At 46.7% G+C, this 15,516-nt stretch overlaps 1 protein-coding gene and 2 long non-coding RNA genes across 8 annotated transcripts; 2 read left to right on the forward strand and 1 right to left on the reverse strand.

Annotated features, from left to right (window-relative positions):
* The first annotated feature begins 596 nt into the window (after nucleotides 1-596).
* PDP2 (pyruvate dehydrogenase phosphatase catalytic subunit 2) lies at nucleotides 597-8,400 on the forward strand. 6 transcript variants are annotated; one of them, XM_077983423.1, is made up of 2 exons: nucleotides 597-787; nucleotides 5,417-8,400. In XM_077983423.1, exon 2 carries the CDS (start codon nucleotides 5,472-5,474, stop codon nucleotides 7,059-7,061), a length of 1,590 nt encoding a protein of 529 aa, XP_077839549.1. In that variant the 5' UTR covers nucleotides 597-787; nucleotides 5,417-5,471; the 3' UTR covers nucleotides 7,062-8,400.
* Nucleotides 8,401-9,042: 642 nt separating this feature from the next.
* Nucleotides 9,043-11,469, reverse strand: LOC144337625 (uncharacterized). Its single transcript, XR_013410988.1, has 3 exons — nucleotides 11,090-11,469; nucleotides 9,654-10,766; nucleotides 9,043-9,267 (listed from the first exon to the last, which is right to left on the reverse strand). It is a non-coding gene; the product is annotated as an uncharacterized LOC144337625 (long non-coding RNA).
* Nucleotides 11,470-11,639: 170 nt separating this feature from the next.
* LOC144337624 (uncharacterized) lies at nucleotides 11,640-12,905 on the forward strand. Its single transcript, XR_013410987.1, has 2 exons — nucleotides 11,640-12,046; nucleotides 12,366-12,905. It is a non-coding gene; the product is annotated as an uncharacterized LOC144337624 (long non-coding RNA).
* The last annotated feature ends 2,611 nt before the right edge of the window (nucleotides 12,906-15,516 follow it).

Here is a 15,516-nt window from a genome sequence, read left to right on the forward strand (position 1 = left end):
GCAGTGAGCTAAGACCACACCATTGCACTCCAGCCTGGGTAACAGAGTGTGACTCCGTCTCAAAACAAAAACAAAACAAAAACAAAAAAAAAAACCCTGCCAATTAAGCTATGCTTTGCCTTTCTTGAAGGAGAGATAAGTAATCCTTTTCCTTCGTATTTGCTTATAAGACCTTGGGACAAGGAAGCTTGAGAGATCCAGTGAGGGACTTGGGCTGGCCATCCTATATAGGGTGACTGAACTGGTTATAGCCTTGAAATGAAAGTTTCAGTGCACATAAAATCCTCCAGGGTGCATTTTTACTTTGGAAGTGGGTGTGTGTGGTAACTTAGAAAAACTCAGTGGTTTCAGACTTGGTGGAATGATGTAATTTTTCTCAGGAAAGTGGTGGGGGCAGCCATCTGCGTGTCTCAGCAGTCAGTCCAGGGCCTGACACCTTGTGGGCACCCATAACGCCTGCAGATTGAATAATTAAACACTGCTGCCTCTGTCCGGAAGGGTAACCCATTGTGACCCTATATGACCTATCTGCGGGGAGTGGGGGAGGGCGGAAGTGTGCTTTCGCATTCTCTTGCACTCATTTATTAGAAACCCTTAGACTTACTTTTAGTTTGAGTCTGAAACAGTCCTCTTATTATGCAGGAAGACAGATATTGCAAATCCTGACTTTGAACTTCTGGAAAGGGCTAAGGGTGAGTGGAACTATAAATATACAAGGGCAAGTCTGACAGGAGCCGTTTTATTGCAATCACGTCCTTGGGTCCAGAAGGCTGGCCAGGCTCCCCAGGTAAGCCAGTGTGTCCTCCTTCTGGAAGACCACGTTCTCAGGGCTCCAAGTGGCTTTTTCTAGTTGTCTTCCATTTTTCTCTGTCTCCAGGGAAGGACTCCATCTGACTTATCATAGTTACAAGAGTTCTGTTAAAATAATTTATAAGGAAGCAGGTGATCACGAGAATTCCACAATGTTAGGACCAGAAGGGATGGAGGGATTATCTGGTGTCAGGGTTCTCTGTCTCTCTCAACCTACCAGCCACCAGCCATACTGGGTTAATTGTCAGTAGTAGGCCAATATAATGGTCAGTTCAAAGCTTAATGGTTTGTGGGAAACCACTAAAGACGTTAGGGCAGGAATTTGAGGGGTTTTTTGGTTTTTTTTTTTTTTTTTTGAGACGGACTCTCACTCTGTCTCCCAGGCTGGAGTGCAGTGGCATGATCTCGCCTCAGTGTAACTTCCACCTCCCTGGTTCAAATGATTCTCGTGCCTCAGCGTCCTGAGCAGCTGGGACTACAAGCATGCGCCACCACTCCCAGCTAATTTTTGTGTTTTTAGTAGAGACAGGGTTTTGTCATGTTGGCCAGGCTGGTCTCAAACTCTTGACTTCAGGTGATCCGCCCAACTTGGCCTCCGAAAGTGCTGGGATTACAGGCGGAAGCCGCTGCGCTCGGCCTTGGAATTTGAGTTTTAGAAGTGTCATTCTGCCAGGCGTGATGGCTCACGTCTGTAATCCCAGCACTTTGGGGAGGCTGAGGTGGGAGGATCGCTTGAGCCCGGCAGTTTGAGACCAGGCTGGGCAACATTGAAAGACCTTGTCTCTACCCTCCAACCACGAAAAAAAGGGGCAGGGGCGTCATTCTGGCTGTTCTGCTCTGGGGTTAGGACCAAGTCAAAGGTGGAGGAGGGAAAACCGGAAAACCAAGTGAAAGGCTTGGAATAGGGTGGCTACGTCGCTGGATGGATGAGGGGAGAGAAATTTAGAAGATCGGATTTACAGGATTAGATAATTGAAAAGAGAGGGTGAGGGAGAGAAAGGAGTCAAGACCCGAGTCAGGGGTTTGGCTTGGGTCTCTGAGCAGATGGTGGGTCCATTACTGGGTTAGGAGAGAAGAGAAAAAGCAAGCTTGGCAGAAGCTGAGTTTGGGGGAAGTTATGTTTGAGGCGCCTAGGGGCCTCCAAAGGCAGGTGTCCAGGTTGTTGGATACCAGGGTGTGGCTCTTAGGAGAGGGTTCTGGAGTGGTCGACACCGAAATGGAGAGGAAGCAGTGGGGTGTTCTAACAGCGGTGAGGAATTGGGGAGGCCGCTGGGTTCGGGGTGTGCAGATCGGCCACGTAGCTGGCGATCTCAGGCACGTGACTGCCTGGTCCCGTAGCCCCGCTCTCGAACACTTTCAGCACCCAGGCAGCGGTAAGAGGCGGTGTTGGCCCCTCCCGGGTCCCGCCTTTCTGCCTGCCTCTCACCCTCTTTAACCATTGGGCAATAACTCTGTCCATCAAGGGCCCGCCTCCGCTATTGAGCCAACCAGGGCTGGCGGGAGGGCGCTTCCTTCTGGAGCTGGGTCCTGACTAGGGACTGCCTGGGTGAGGTGAGGACCTGGTGGCCGCAGTTGTGGCACTGTGCGCAGGCGCGGGACTGACCCGACCGAGCAGGCGGCTGTGGCCTCGCCAGCTGGTGAAAAGTGGGCGAGGGTCCGAGGTAGGGAAGGGAACGAGCGGGGGATGTGGACACCTCTTTCTCCTCCAGGCCTCGCCGGCGCCTGACCCTCCCAGTCTGCGGCAACAGCTCAGGTGACTGGGCGGAGAGCTGAGGTGAGGGGGCGGGCCCGCGGCAGAGGGGGACCAGCTGGGCCTACGACCACGGTCACCCCACTCACGTGCGCGCGCCACGTGGGCCCGCGGGCTCGCCGAGGACCCTTGGCTACCTACCGAGGCACCCCACTAGCTGCTCTGGCCCTTCGAGCACCCCTTGGAGCTCTGTGTCCCGACTGCGCGCTCCTGTTTTACAGGCTGGCAAGCCGGGGCTCAGAGGCACCAAGCGGGTCGCCCGGGGGCACCCAGCTGGGGTACGGCCCTCGGAGTTCTAGGCAGATCGGTTTTGGTGGGCTCCGGAGTCCGTGCACTTAGCGATGAGGCTGTAGTCAGATATTTGAACTTGGGACCTGTCTGTTTTCTTTAAGGATGCAAAATGGTTTGCGTCCCGGGTGCGGTGGATTGCCCTGCACCGCTGTCTGCCTTGACTGCAGGGCCAGAGCGTCAGGCGCCCTCTGCTCCCGGACCGACCGCCCCCGCCCCGACTTCTGCGGGGTGGGCTGGCAGGGGTGGGGGAGTGAGGGGACGGTCCTCAGTCCTGGGAGCTCTTGAGATCCCGACAAATGATCTCGAGATCCTGAGGGCAGGATTCATACATGAAACCGCAGAAAAGCTCATTATAATGGGTCAAGGTTTTGTTCTTTTTTTTTTTTTTTTTTCTATTTTATTTATTTTATTCCAAGGAGAAGTACCACCAGAGGCTAGTGAAGGGACTAGGAAACTCGTCACCCCCTTGCGGAGGCAGATGTGAAGCTTTTGGAAATCAGTTTGGCAATGAGTCTACACCCTTGGACCTACTGACTCCTTGTTTGGGAAATAACTAGGATAAAACCTAAATAGAGAAAAGGTTACTGCATAAGGCAGTACAGTTTGGTGGGGTTTTGTTGTTGTTGTTGTTTTTAGAGACAGATCCGGCTCTGTCGCCCAGGCTGGAGTGCAGCGGTGTGATCATAGCTCACTGCAGCCTTGAACTCCTGGGCTCAAGCGATCCTCCCACCTCAGCCTCGTGAGTAGCTGGGACTACAGGCACATACCACCATGCCCAGCTAATCTCAAAATTTTTGTAGAGATGGGGCACTTCCTGTATCACCCAGGGTTGTCTTAAACTCCCTAGCCTCAAGTGATCCTCTCACCTTGGCCTCCCAAAATGCTGAGATTATAGGCATGAGCCACTGTGCCCAGTCCAGTTTGGTATTTTATATTAATAAAGAGCAAGTAGTGGAAATAACCTCTAAATCTCCAGCGGTAGAGAATAGTTAAGTAAGTTGCAATTCTTTATGCCAAAATGTAGCCATCAGGTGTGAAAAAATACTCTTATCAGGAAAACTAGATTCAAAGTTGTGGTTACAACTCTACAAAAATATGTACGGAATGACAGGGTGCGGTAGCTCCCACCTGTAATCTCAGCACTTTGGGAGGCCAAGGGCAGAAGATGGCTTGAGCCCAGGAGTTTGAGACCAGCCTGGACAACACAGGGAGACCCTGTCTATTAGCTAGGCATAGTGGCTCATGCCTGTAGTCCCAGTTACTTGGGAGGCTGAGGCAGGAGTATCCCTTGATGCCAGAAGGGCAAGGCTGCAGTGAGCCATGATCTTACCATTGCACTCTAGCCTGGGCACAGAGCCAGGCTCCATCTCAAAAAAAAAAAAAAGTGCAGAATGACTAGAGGGGTATATACCTAATGATGAAAATAATAACTACTTTTTTTTTTAGTAGAAGGGTCATATTTTATTAAATTCTCACAAAACCTTCTAAGACTAATATTCCCATTCCACCAATAGATAAGTGGAGTGTTACCTCATCAGCAGTGTGTCTGATGCTACACAAGATAGTATCACAGCTAGTGTGCTATTGGGCTTCTGAAAATGTCATATTTAGCCAGTATTTGAGGACTTAGTGTGTGCCGGGTACAGGTCCAGGCACTGGAAAGCTGTTGGTGAGTAAGGCAGCCATAGTTGCTTGAGTCATGGAGTTTATAGACTAGGGGGAAAATACATATATATATATATATAATTTATTTTTTGAGACAGGGTCTTGCTCTGTCACCCAGGCTGGAGTGCAGTGGCAGGAGCACCGCTCATTGCAGCCTTGGCCTCCAGGGCTTAAGCAATCCTCTCACCTCAGCCTTCCAAGTGAATGGGACTATAGGTGTGTGCCACCATGCCCAGCTAATTTGTAAGAAAATTTTTTGTAGAAACCAGGTCCCCTTCTGTTGCGCAGGCTGGTCTCGGAACTCCTAGGCTCAAGTGATCCTCCTGCCTCAGCCTTTGGAGTGGCTGGGGTTATAGGTATGAGCCACTATGCCCGAAGCAGATTATTTGTTTATTTATTTGTTTGTTTTTGTTTTTGTTTTTTTCGAGACAGGGTCTCACTCCTTCTCTAGCAAGAGGCCCAGGCTAGACTGCAGTGGCACAATCACTGCTTTCTGCAGCCTCAACTTCCCAGGCTCAGATGATTCTCCTACCTCAGCCTCCCAAGTAGCTGTGACTATAGGTGCACACCACCATCCCTGCCAATTTTTTTTTTTTTTTTTTTAAATTTTTTTGGAGAGACAGGGTTTCACCATGTTGCCCAGGCTAGTCTCGAACTCCTGGGCTCAAGCTATCCACACACCTTGGCCTCCCAAAATGCTAGGATTACAGGCATGAGCCACCACGCCCGGCGCCCGAAGCAGATATTTAAATGAACACTTATAGTCTGCTGGTGAGAGTGAGTTTAGTGTATTGTAAATAGTTTATTCTAAGTCATTTTTGTTCAGGATATTAGCAAATGTTTTCAGAAGTCAGTATGTTTAAGAAATTAAATTTGAAACTTCAACTTTTTAATTTTTAGGTTTAAAAATATCCTTGTTTTGCTGAAGGAACACATTTGCTGATATAGTTTCAGAATGTCAAGTACTGTGTCCTACTGGATCTTAAATTCTACAAGGAACAGCATTGCCACACTGCAAGGGGGCAGACGCTTATACTCCAGGTATGTCTCAAATAGGAATAAATTAAAATGGAGGCTCTTTTCCCGGGTGCCACCCACCCTAAACAGTTCCCCATGTGGTGGCTTCACTCTGTGCAAAGCCTACAGACACACATCAACAGAGGAAGATGATTTTCACTTGCAACTCAGCCCTGAGCAGATAAACGAAGTGCTTCGAGCTGGCGAATCAGCCCACAAGATTCTTGACCTTGAAAGTAGAGTTCCAAATTCAGTGTTGCGGTTTGAGAGCAATCAGCTGGCTGCCAATTCACCAGTGGAGGACCGGCGAGGTGTAGCCTCCTGCCTGCAAACCAATGGACTAATGTTTGGCATCTTCGATGGACATGGCGGTCATGCATGTGCCCAAGCAGTGAGTGAGAGGCTTTTCTACTATGTGGCAGTGTCCCTGATGTCCCACCAGACCCTGGAGCACATGGAGGGAGCTATGGAAAGCATGAAACCCTTGCTGCCCATCCTGCATTGGCTCAAGCACCCAGGGGACAGTATCTACAAGGATGTCACATCCGTGCATCTTGACCACCTCCGTGTCTATTGGCAGGAACTGCTTGACTTGCATATGGAAATGGGACTAAGCATTGAAGAAGCATTAATGTACTCCTTCCAGAGACTGGATTCTGACATCTCGCTGGAAATCCAGGCCCCTCTGGAAGATGAGGTGACAAGGAACCTGTCACTCCAGGTTGCTTTCTCTGGGGCAACAGCTTGCATGGCCCATGTTGATGGAATTCACTTACACGTGGCAAATGCTGGTGACTGCCGAGCCATCCTTGGTGTCCAGGAGGACAATGGCATGTGGTCTTGTCTGCCCCTTACCCGTGACCACAATGCCTGGAACCAGGCCGAGCTGTCCCGGCTAAAGAGGGAGCACCCTGAGTCAGAGGACAGGACAATCATCATGGAGGATAGGCTGCTGGGTGTCCTCATCCCCTGCAGGGCCTTTGGGGATGTTCAGCTGAAGTGGAGTAAAGAGTTGCAGCGCAGCGTTCTGGAGAGGGGCTTCAATACTGAGGCCCTCAACATTTACCAGTTCACACCCCCACACTACTACACTCCACCCTACCTGACTGCTGAGCCTGAGGTCACATACCACAGGCTGAGGCCCCAGGATAAGTTCCTTGTGCTGGCCTCAGATGGCCTGTGGGACATGCTGAGCAATGAGGACGTGGTAAGGCTGGTAATGGGGCACCTGACTGAGGCAGATCAGCACAAGACAGACCTGGCCCAGAGACCCGCCAACTTGGGGCTCATGCAGAGCCTGCTGCTGCAGAGGAAAGCCAGCGGGCTCCACGAGGCTGACCAAAATGCAGCCACGCGGCTGATCAGACATGCAATCGGGAACAATGAGTATGGGGAGATGGAGGCAGAGCGGCTGGCGGCGATGCTGACATTGCCAGAGGACTTGGCGAGGATGTACAGGGATGATATCACTGTCACTGTGGTATATTTTAACTCAGAATCAATCGGTGCATATTACAAGGGGGGTTAAGAATCTCCCATCCTATTGTCAAGGTTAACATAAATGCTCTTCTAAAACGTTTCACTTACTCTTAAACTAGCTATCCAAACCTTACTATTAAAAGCGCAGGCAGGTTTAATTTGCTAAATAGACTAACAGGAGGAAGAAACAAAGAAACAAACAGCCTAGCTTTAAAAAACAGTTAAATAGCAGTGATTTCATGTCCGTGTATGTCTGATCAAGTCTTATATGCAGAGAGGACAGAGCATAAAGTCTATAGAATTGGTTTGGGCTCATGTAACCCAAGTCGTTTGATAAAGATGTGAAACTGTGTCAGCCTTGAGCCTTCAAAGGGTAAATTTAATCATGATTCTGAGAATAAAGAACTTCAGGATCTTGTGAGGTCTTGCCACAAAAATCTGCAAATTCAATAATTCTCCTGAATTCACAATCATGGACTTCTAGATTATGAAGAGATACTTTATTTGTTTGTCTTTTATTTAAATTACTAAGGCCTAGGTTTACAAAGCATACTACAGGACACTTTTCTATGCAATATCCTAACTTTTTTGTGTGTGATTATGGTTATGAGAAATTTTGTAATACTACATTCTAGCTCTGTTTTCGTTTATTTTAAAACTGAATCCTTAAGCTTGCAAACACGCCTACTGTAAGCATGCTTGGAATGACTTGTTTTGATTTTCAGCTGATAGGATCTATGCCTCTGGACCAGCTGAATTTACTGTTGCAGCTTTTGGTTCCCTCTACTGAGTCCCATTCCAGAAACTTTGAGCCATGCTAGTAGGTAACTAGTCTATGCCTTAACTCCTGACCTTTCCTGCATTAGTAAAATTTCCTCCTGGGCTGAGCCTTTGGGGGTTGATTCACAGCATTTAAAGCTTTCTGATTATACCTCTCAAATATTCTTCTGTCAATTCCACACAATCCTTCTACCTCTGCTATGCTGAATCCCTCATTTACCCTGCACCTGCCAACTACAAAATACTGTCTGAAAGAATTTTTCACATGTTCCTGCTGCCTATGGCTGCAGGAAAGGAGAAAATGTGATTGCATATGGTAGTTGTGGTGATAGATGTTTAGACAGGACAGGTTTATTTAGCAGATGGTGGACTTAAGATTCAATCTCTATCTGGAGAGGTGAAAACACAAAAGGCTTAAGGACAACAGTTTCTAACCAAGGTTCTCTGAATCCTTTCCTGAGAGGTGGTGGGGAGGAGGGAGAAGTGAGACTTATCAGATGGGACACTTGCCCTAAGACTGTGGGATAAACCACCATTGCTAGTCCTCAACTTTAGACCATATTTAGTATAGGAGTTGGGGCAAAAATAAAAAATAATTTGTAATGGTTTCTGTGGGCTGTAGACTCTTTGTATTTACTTGGAAATTCGTCATGTGGATACGTTTTTGGAGATGAATTTCATCTCATGAGTTGCTGTGGGATTTAAACAACAGGAAATATGTCCCTAAATGGGAACAAATATAATCCCACAAAACCAACAATTTTATTTGCTTCTACTACATCAGGCAGAATTCTTCAATTAAGTTGAACTACATTTGTTGATCCCTTTTCTCAACTTACCCCTTTATGCCACCCACTGAAAAGAAAAGCAAATAGCTAGGTCTGGCTTCCTGTTTTTTGTCTACGTCCCAGCTGACATTCAGTCAAATGCTGGGATACTTCTAATTTGGTGATGTTTCTCTGTACATTTTTCAGTGCAACTGTTTAGTCATGTGTTTTCATCTAAGAAATTCTCTTTTGAATATTTAAGCCTTGATCCTTTTATTCTGAAACCATTAATATTCCTTCTTGGCCAGGTGTGGTGGGTCACGCCTGTAATACCAGCACTTTGGGAGGCTGAGGCGGATGGATGACCTGAGGTCAGGAATTCCATACCAGCCTGACCAACATGGAGAAACCCCATCTCTATTAAAAATACAAAATTAGCCAGGTGTGGTGGTGCATGCCTGTAATCCCAGCTACTCGGGAGGCTGAGGCAGGAAAATCACTTGAACCTGGGAGGTAGAGGTTGTGGTGAGCTGAGATCACACCATTGCACTCCAGCCTGGGCAACAAGAGCGAAACTCTGTCTCAAAAAAAAAAAAAAAAAAATCCATCTTATCTCTTAGTCCTTCCTTCCTCTCTCTCTCTCTCTGTCTCTGTATTTCTTTCATTCCTTCCTTCCTTCCTTCTTGACAGGGTCTCCCTGTCACCAGACTGGAGTGCAATGTCATGATCTTGGCTCACTGCAACCTCTGCAGCTGAGGCTCAAACAATCCTCTTGCCTCAACCTCCCGAGGAGCTGGGACTATGCACCACTATGCCTGGCTAATTTTTAAAATTTTTGTAGAGACAGGGTTTTGTCATGTTGTCCAGACTGGTCTCATACTCCTAGACTCAAGCAATCTGCCCACCTCGGCCTCCCAAAGTGCTGGGATTATAGGCATGAGCCACCACACCCAGCCTATCTCCTAGATCTTAAAAATAAAATGTAAATCACTTCCATTCTGCTAGCATGAGGGTTTGTTGTTAAAATTGAGGATTCTATCTGATGTTCACTTTTTGTTGTTTTTTGAGACAAGGTCTTGCTTTGTCGCCCAGGCTGGAGTGCAGTGACATCATTATAACTCACTGTCAAACTCCTGGACTCCAATGTTCCCTCCCCTCTTAGCCTCCCAAGTAGCTGGGTCTACAGCATGAACCACCAGGCCCGGATAATTAAAAAATATTTTTTTTGGTAAAAACATGATCTTGCTATGTTGCCCAGGCTGGTTGTCTGACATTTTCTTTGTTCTTTATTCTTTATAGCGGCTAAACCCTGGAGTACCCTTGAAGCCTTTACTGGCATACAGAGTACCTGAATCTTACTTTGGAGCCTAGCATGGGTCATAAATGTATCTGATTCATTAACTTGTGAGACAGCTGAGAGAACACAGACTCCTTACCTGTGTCTCCAGGCATATCTGGTGTTTCTCTGCCTAATAGATTTTCCTGCTTTCTAATTAGTAATATTGAGAAAGAAGAAAGGCTTATTTATCATTTGCTTTTTTTCCATTGTGAATCATCAGTTCTTTCCATGAACATTCTGGGGAGCACCTCCTGATTAAACTCCTGTCTCCCTGACCACTATCCTGCTGTCCTTGGACTTCTTGAAGCACATGGGCTACTTCCTCAGGACACTGGGATTTGAGAGGAGGTTAGTGGTACTTGTCAGGTCTTTCAAAGCATTTATTATTGCTTTTATACAGAGATTTCAGTATTGAGACAAAATGAACTGAAAAATAAAATTGAGCATTTAATATTTTGGATGTAACTTTTGAAGAAAGTATGCTTTGGTGCTTAAAATTGTATATGATTTTAGGTAAGAAAGTTTGATACTATTGGTATAATTTAGATTTATTTTCTTTCTTTCTTTTTTTGAGACAGTCTCACTCAGTCGCCCAGGCTGAAGTGCAGTGGCACAGTCTCAGCTCACTGCAACGTCTGCCTCCCAGGCTGAAGTGAGTCTTGTGCTTCTGCTACCAAGTAGCTGGGATTACAGGCATGCACCACCACACACCGCTAATTTTTTGTATTTTTAGTAGAGACAGAGTTTCGCCATGTTGGCCAGGCTGCGAACTCCTGAGCTCAAGTAATCCTCCCACCTCAGCTTCCCAAAGTGCTAGCGTTAGAGGCATGAGCCACCACGCCTCACCAGATTTTTAAAAAATATATAACTGTAGGCCGGGCGCGGTGGCTCAAGCCTGTAATCCCAGCACTTTGGGAGGCCGAGGCGGGCGGATCACAAGGTCAGGAGATCGAGACCACAGTGAAACCCCGTCTCTACTAAAAATACAAAAAAAAAATTAGCCGGGCGCGGTGGCGGGCGCCTGTAGTCCCAGCTACTCAGGAGGCTGAGGCAGGAGAATGGCGGGAACCCGGGAGGCGGAGCTTGCAGTGAGCCGAGATCGCGCCACTGCACTCCAGCCTGGGCAACAGCGTGAGACTCCGTCTCAAAAAAAAAAAAAAAAAAAAAAAAAAAAAAATATATATATATAACTGTATCTCTGTTGATTCTGGGGCTTGGTCAAAATGGATAGGTAAGATAGTATTCTAAATTCAAATTTGTGGCTAGGCACAGTGGGCCACACCTGTAATCCCAGCACTTTGGGAGTCCAAGACAGAATTATCGCTTGAGCACAGTATGAGACCAGCCTGGGCAACATAGATCTTGCCTCTACAAAAAAAAAAAAAAAAAAAAAAAGCCGGGTGTGGCACATGCTTGTAGTCTCAGCTACTTGGGAGGCTGAAATGAGAGGATCTCTTGAGCCCAAGAGGTCTAGGCCGGAGTAAGCTGCGATCATGCCTTTGCACTCCAGACTGGGTGACAGAGTAGACTGTGTCTAAAAAAAAGTTTGAATTAAAAAAAAAAAAAAAAGTTGGCTGTGCATGGTGGCTCACACCTGTAATCCCAGCACTTTGGGAGGCTGAAGTGGGTGGATCGCCTGAAGTCAGGAGTTTGAGACCTGCCTGACCAACATGGTGAAACCCCGTCTCTACTAAAAATACAAAAATTAGCTGGGCATGGTGGCGCTTGCCTGTAATCCCAGCTACTTGGGAGGCTGAGGCAGGAGAATCCCTTGAACCCAGGAGGCAGAGGTTGCAGTGAGCCGAGATCGTGCCACTGCACTCCAGCCTGGGCAACATGAGCAAAACTCCGTCTCAAAAAAAACAAAAGCAAAAAACAAAGTCAAATTAGCATGGTAGATCAGGTTACTTAGATTCAACTTTCTGAGATGTTATTTGTTAACATTAAGGCTAATTTATTATAATGAAAATGCAAACTTTGAGGTATATTAATATATAAACATCTTTTTCCCAGAAGTACCTTTGACCTAAAAGGTCTTTAGTATTCAGCCCACTGGGTAAAGTTCAGTTTAGACACAATCAAATTGGCATCTTTTAAACATAAGTGAAATATAGAGAGTTTGAACTTGAGTTACTTAAAAAAGATACAGTAGGCCGGGCGCGGTGGCTCAAGCCTGTAATCCCAGCACTTTGGGAGGCCGAGACGGGCGGATCACAAGGTCAGCAGATCGAGACCATCCTGGCTAACATGGTGAAACCCCGTCTCTACTAAAAATATAAAAAAACTAGCCGGGCGAGGTGGCGGGCGCCTGTAGTCCCAGCTACTCGGGAGGCTGAGGCAGGAGAATGGCACAAACCCGGGAGGCGGAGCTTGCAGTGAGCTGAGATCCGGCCACTGCACTCCAGCCTGGGCGACACAGCGAGACTCCGTCTCAAAAAAAAAAAAAAAAAAAAAAAAAAAGATACAGTATAATTAATTATACAGAACAAAACAAAAATGTGTTTAGAATGACTCTGGCTTGACTCTTTTCCATCAGCCCCTAGTGGCCTATCTTCAGCCTTTAGGAAGTCTTAACTTCCCAGGTTAAACTAGAATATTCTGGAAGTGAGCTGTGCAATTTTCATCTTAAAGTGAATCATTTGACTCTGAAATGTGACTCTTGTGGCAGAAAAAGTCCTGGTGTTGCCTTGGAGCTGGGGATAAAGGCCAGTGAGCCAGCCTGTGATGAGAGCTGCCCCTGGCACCATCTGAGTGGAAAGCTCATTGGGACAGCCGTGCAGCTATCCGAGCCTGAAGCCCTGTCCCTTATCCCTCAGGCACCTGACGCTTAACTTGCCTCCTGGGAAATAATGATTTAACATTTACTTGGAACAATTATTAATCATGTTCTTTAACAATTACTGACATTTGTATTTTAAGCTGTATACCAATGTTCGTATTTGACACTGATTTTCTAACCATTAGAGATATTTAATTAAAACTTGTAAGTGTAAGAAAAAAAAAGAAATTTGGTTTCTTTTGGTTTGAATCCTCATTTTTTTTTTTCAGTCCTTAGGTTCGTAGATTAGGCCAACCTTTGTTTCACCACTTTTATCTGACCATGGAAGATTTTAGGCTGTTCAAGAGTCCACCCAAAAGAGAAGTATGCTGCTCTGCAAAGTTTTGGTGGCTATTGCCCAGGAAATTATTGTTTAGCGTTAACCATGTGTTTGGAGACCTGAAAAGAAGTGAAGGCTTTTGTCGTGAGGGACTCCACACACTCAGGGCCAAAGCCTGCCAGAATTTCATACTATTTAACATGAGACATTAAAACCAACTTGGCACATTACCCCACCCCCTGGAAGAGAGAAGTGGACAGAAGTGGAAGGGTGCGGTGGCTCATGCCATCATGTCCAGCCAACCCTCCTTTTCAGCTTGATCAAATTGATGCCCAGAGGTTGAAAAACACCCACGACACAGTGGTAGGGCCAGGATTTGAACCAAGTCCAAAGTCCCAATAGCGGGCTTTCAGAAAGGGATAATTATGTAGTTTTTTGCACAATTTTGGCCTGGAATGGGTGGGGCTGGGAGGAGAGGTTGGTGGTCCTGAAAGGAAGCTAGAAGGCTTTTTGGCGGTTATTGCTGATAACATAGTTCTGTGGGCAGAGTGTGGTGGCTCACACCTGTAATCCCAGCACTTTGGGAGGCCAAGGTTGGAGGATTGCTTGAGCCCAGGAGTTCGAGACCAGCCCGGGCAACATAGTGAGACCCCTCCATCTCTACAAAAATAAAAATAAAAATTAGCCAGGCAAGGTGGTGTGTTCCTTTAGTCCCAGCTGCTACTTAGGGGGCTGAGATGGGAGGGTTGCTTGAGCCCCGGAGGTGGAGTCTTCAGTAAGCCATGATTGTACCACTCCACTTCAGCCTGTGTGGCCAAGTGAGACCTAGTCTCAAAAATAATAATAATAAAATAAGGCTGGGCGTTGTGTCTCATGCTTGTAATCCCAGCACTTTGAGAAGCCAAGGTGGGCAGATCACCTGAGGTCAGGAGTTCAAAAGCAGCCTGGATAACATGGTGAAACCCTGTCTCTGCTAAAAACACGAAAATTAAATGGGCATGGTGGTGCACACCTGTAATTCCAGCTACTTGAGAGGCTGAGGCAGGATAATTGCCTGAACCTGGGAGGCGGAGGTTGTAGTGAGCCAAAATGATGCCACTACACTCCAGCCTGGGCAACAGAGTGAGACTCAGTCTCAATAATAATAATAGTAATTATTATTATTATAATAAAATAAAATAGCTCTGTGGACTCTGATAATGCTTCGGCTCTTACAAGTAAAGCTACATATATTTAACTTATACACATGCCAATGTCCCATCGTTTTGGAACATGATAAAGTGAACACAGGGAGAATTAATTTTTTTTTTTTTTTTTTTGAGATGGAATTTTGCTCTTGTTGCTCAGGCTGGAGTGCAGTGGCACGATCTCAGCTCACCACAACCTCTGCCTCCTAGGTTCAAGTGATTCTCCTGCCTCAGCCTCCTAAGTAGCTGGGATTACAGGTATGCGCCACCACGCATTTTTAGTAGAGATGGGGTTTCTCCATGTTAGTCGGGCTAGTCTCAAACTCCTGACCTCAGGTGATCTGCCCACCTCGGCCTCCCAAAGTGCTGGGATTACAGGTGTGAGCCACCACACCTGGCCAGAATTAAAAATTTTAAAATTGAGCTGTTTGAGCTCTGTAAATAGACTGGGAAGGAATTAGATTTATAGACTTATTTTTCACCTTTCATCTCTATAGGTTTTGTTTACTTGTTTGTTTGTTCATTTGTGTTTTGAGACAGAGTCTGGCTCTGTCACCCAGGCTGGAGTGCAATGGCATGATATCTTCCTACTGCAACCTCTGCCTCCTGGGCTCAAACCAGCCTCCCACCTCAGCCTCCAGAGTAGCTGAAACTACAAGTGTGTGCCACCATGCCCAGCTAATTTTTTTTTTTTGTATTTTGTAGAGATGGGGTTTTGCCCTGTCATCTAGGCTGGTCTCAAACTCTTGGCCTTAAGTGACCCTCTTGCCTCGGCCTCCCAAAGTGCTAGGATTCCAGGTGTGAGCCTCCATGCCTAGCCCATCTCTAGAGTTTCTGTTTCCGTTTTACTTGATGCTACTAAATGCCCTTAAATGGTCCCCAGCTTAGTGATCCTCTGAATTGTTGGTGACCAGTGCTCCAACTGGCTCTCTGGGATGAATGAACCTTTACTGACGTGTGTGGGTCTGAATGTCTTTGCTCCATTGGCCCCTGACTTTCTCTACCAGCAAGCAGCCTTGATCTGGAAAATCACCTAGCTGGGAGGAGCAAGGCAGGAAGTAGGAGGGAGGGTGGAGTAGGGGAGTGGGGCTGAAGAGGCCTGGGCTCCAGTTCTGACATTTTTTTTTTTTTAAGCAGGGTCTTGCTCTGTTGCCCAGGCTGGAGTGCAGTGGTGCAGCCATGGCTCACTGCAGCCTCGAACTCCTGGCCTCAAGTGATCCTCCTGCCTCAGGCTCTCAAAGTGCTGGGATTACAGGTGTGAGCCACCGTGTCCAGCCCCAGTTCTTTCTTTCTTTTTTTTTTTTCATTTTTTCTTTTTTTGAGATGGAGTCTC

This window comes from Macaca mulatta, chromosome 20 (assembly GCF_049350105.2).
Source record: "Macaca mulatta isolate MMU2019108-1 chromosome 20, T2T-MMU8v2.0, whole genome shotgun sequence".
Taxonomy (NCBI): Eukaryota; Metazoa; Chordata; class Mammalia; order Primates; family Cercopithecidae; genus Macaca; species Macaca mulatta.

Bases quoted from the DNA above. Each gene is read 5' to 3' on its own strand.
- PDP2 (XM_077983423.1), top strand. From the start codon at position 5,472: ATGTCAAGTACTGTGTCCTACTGGATCTTAAATTCTACAAGGAACAGC.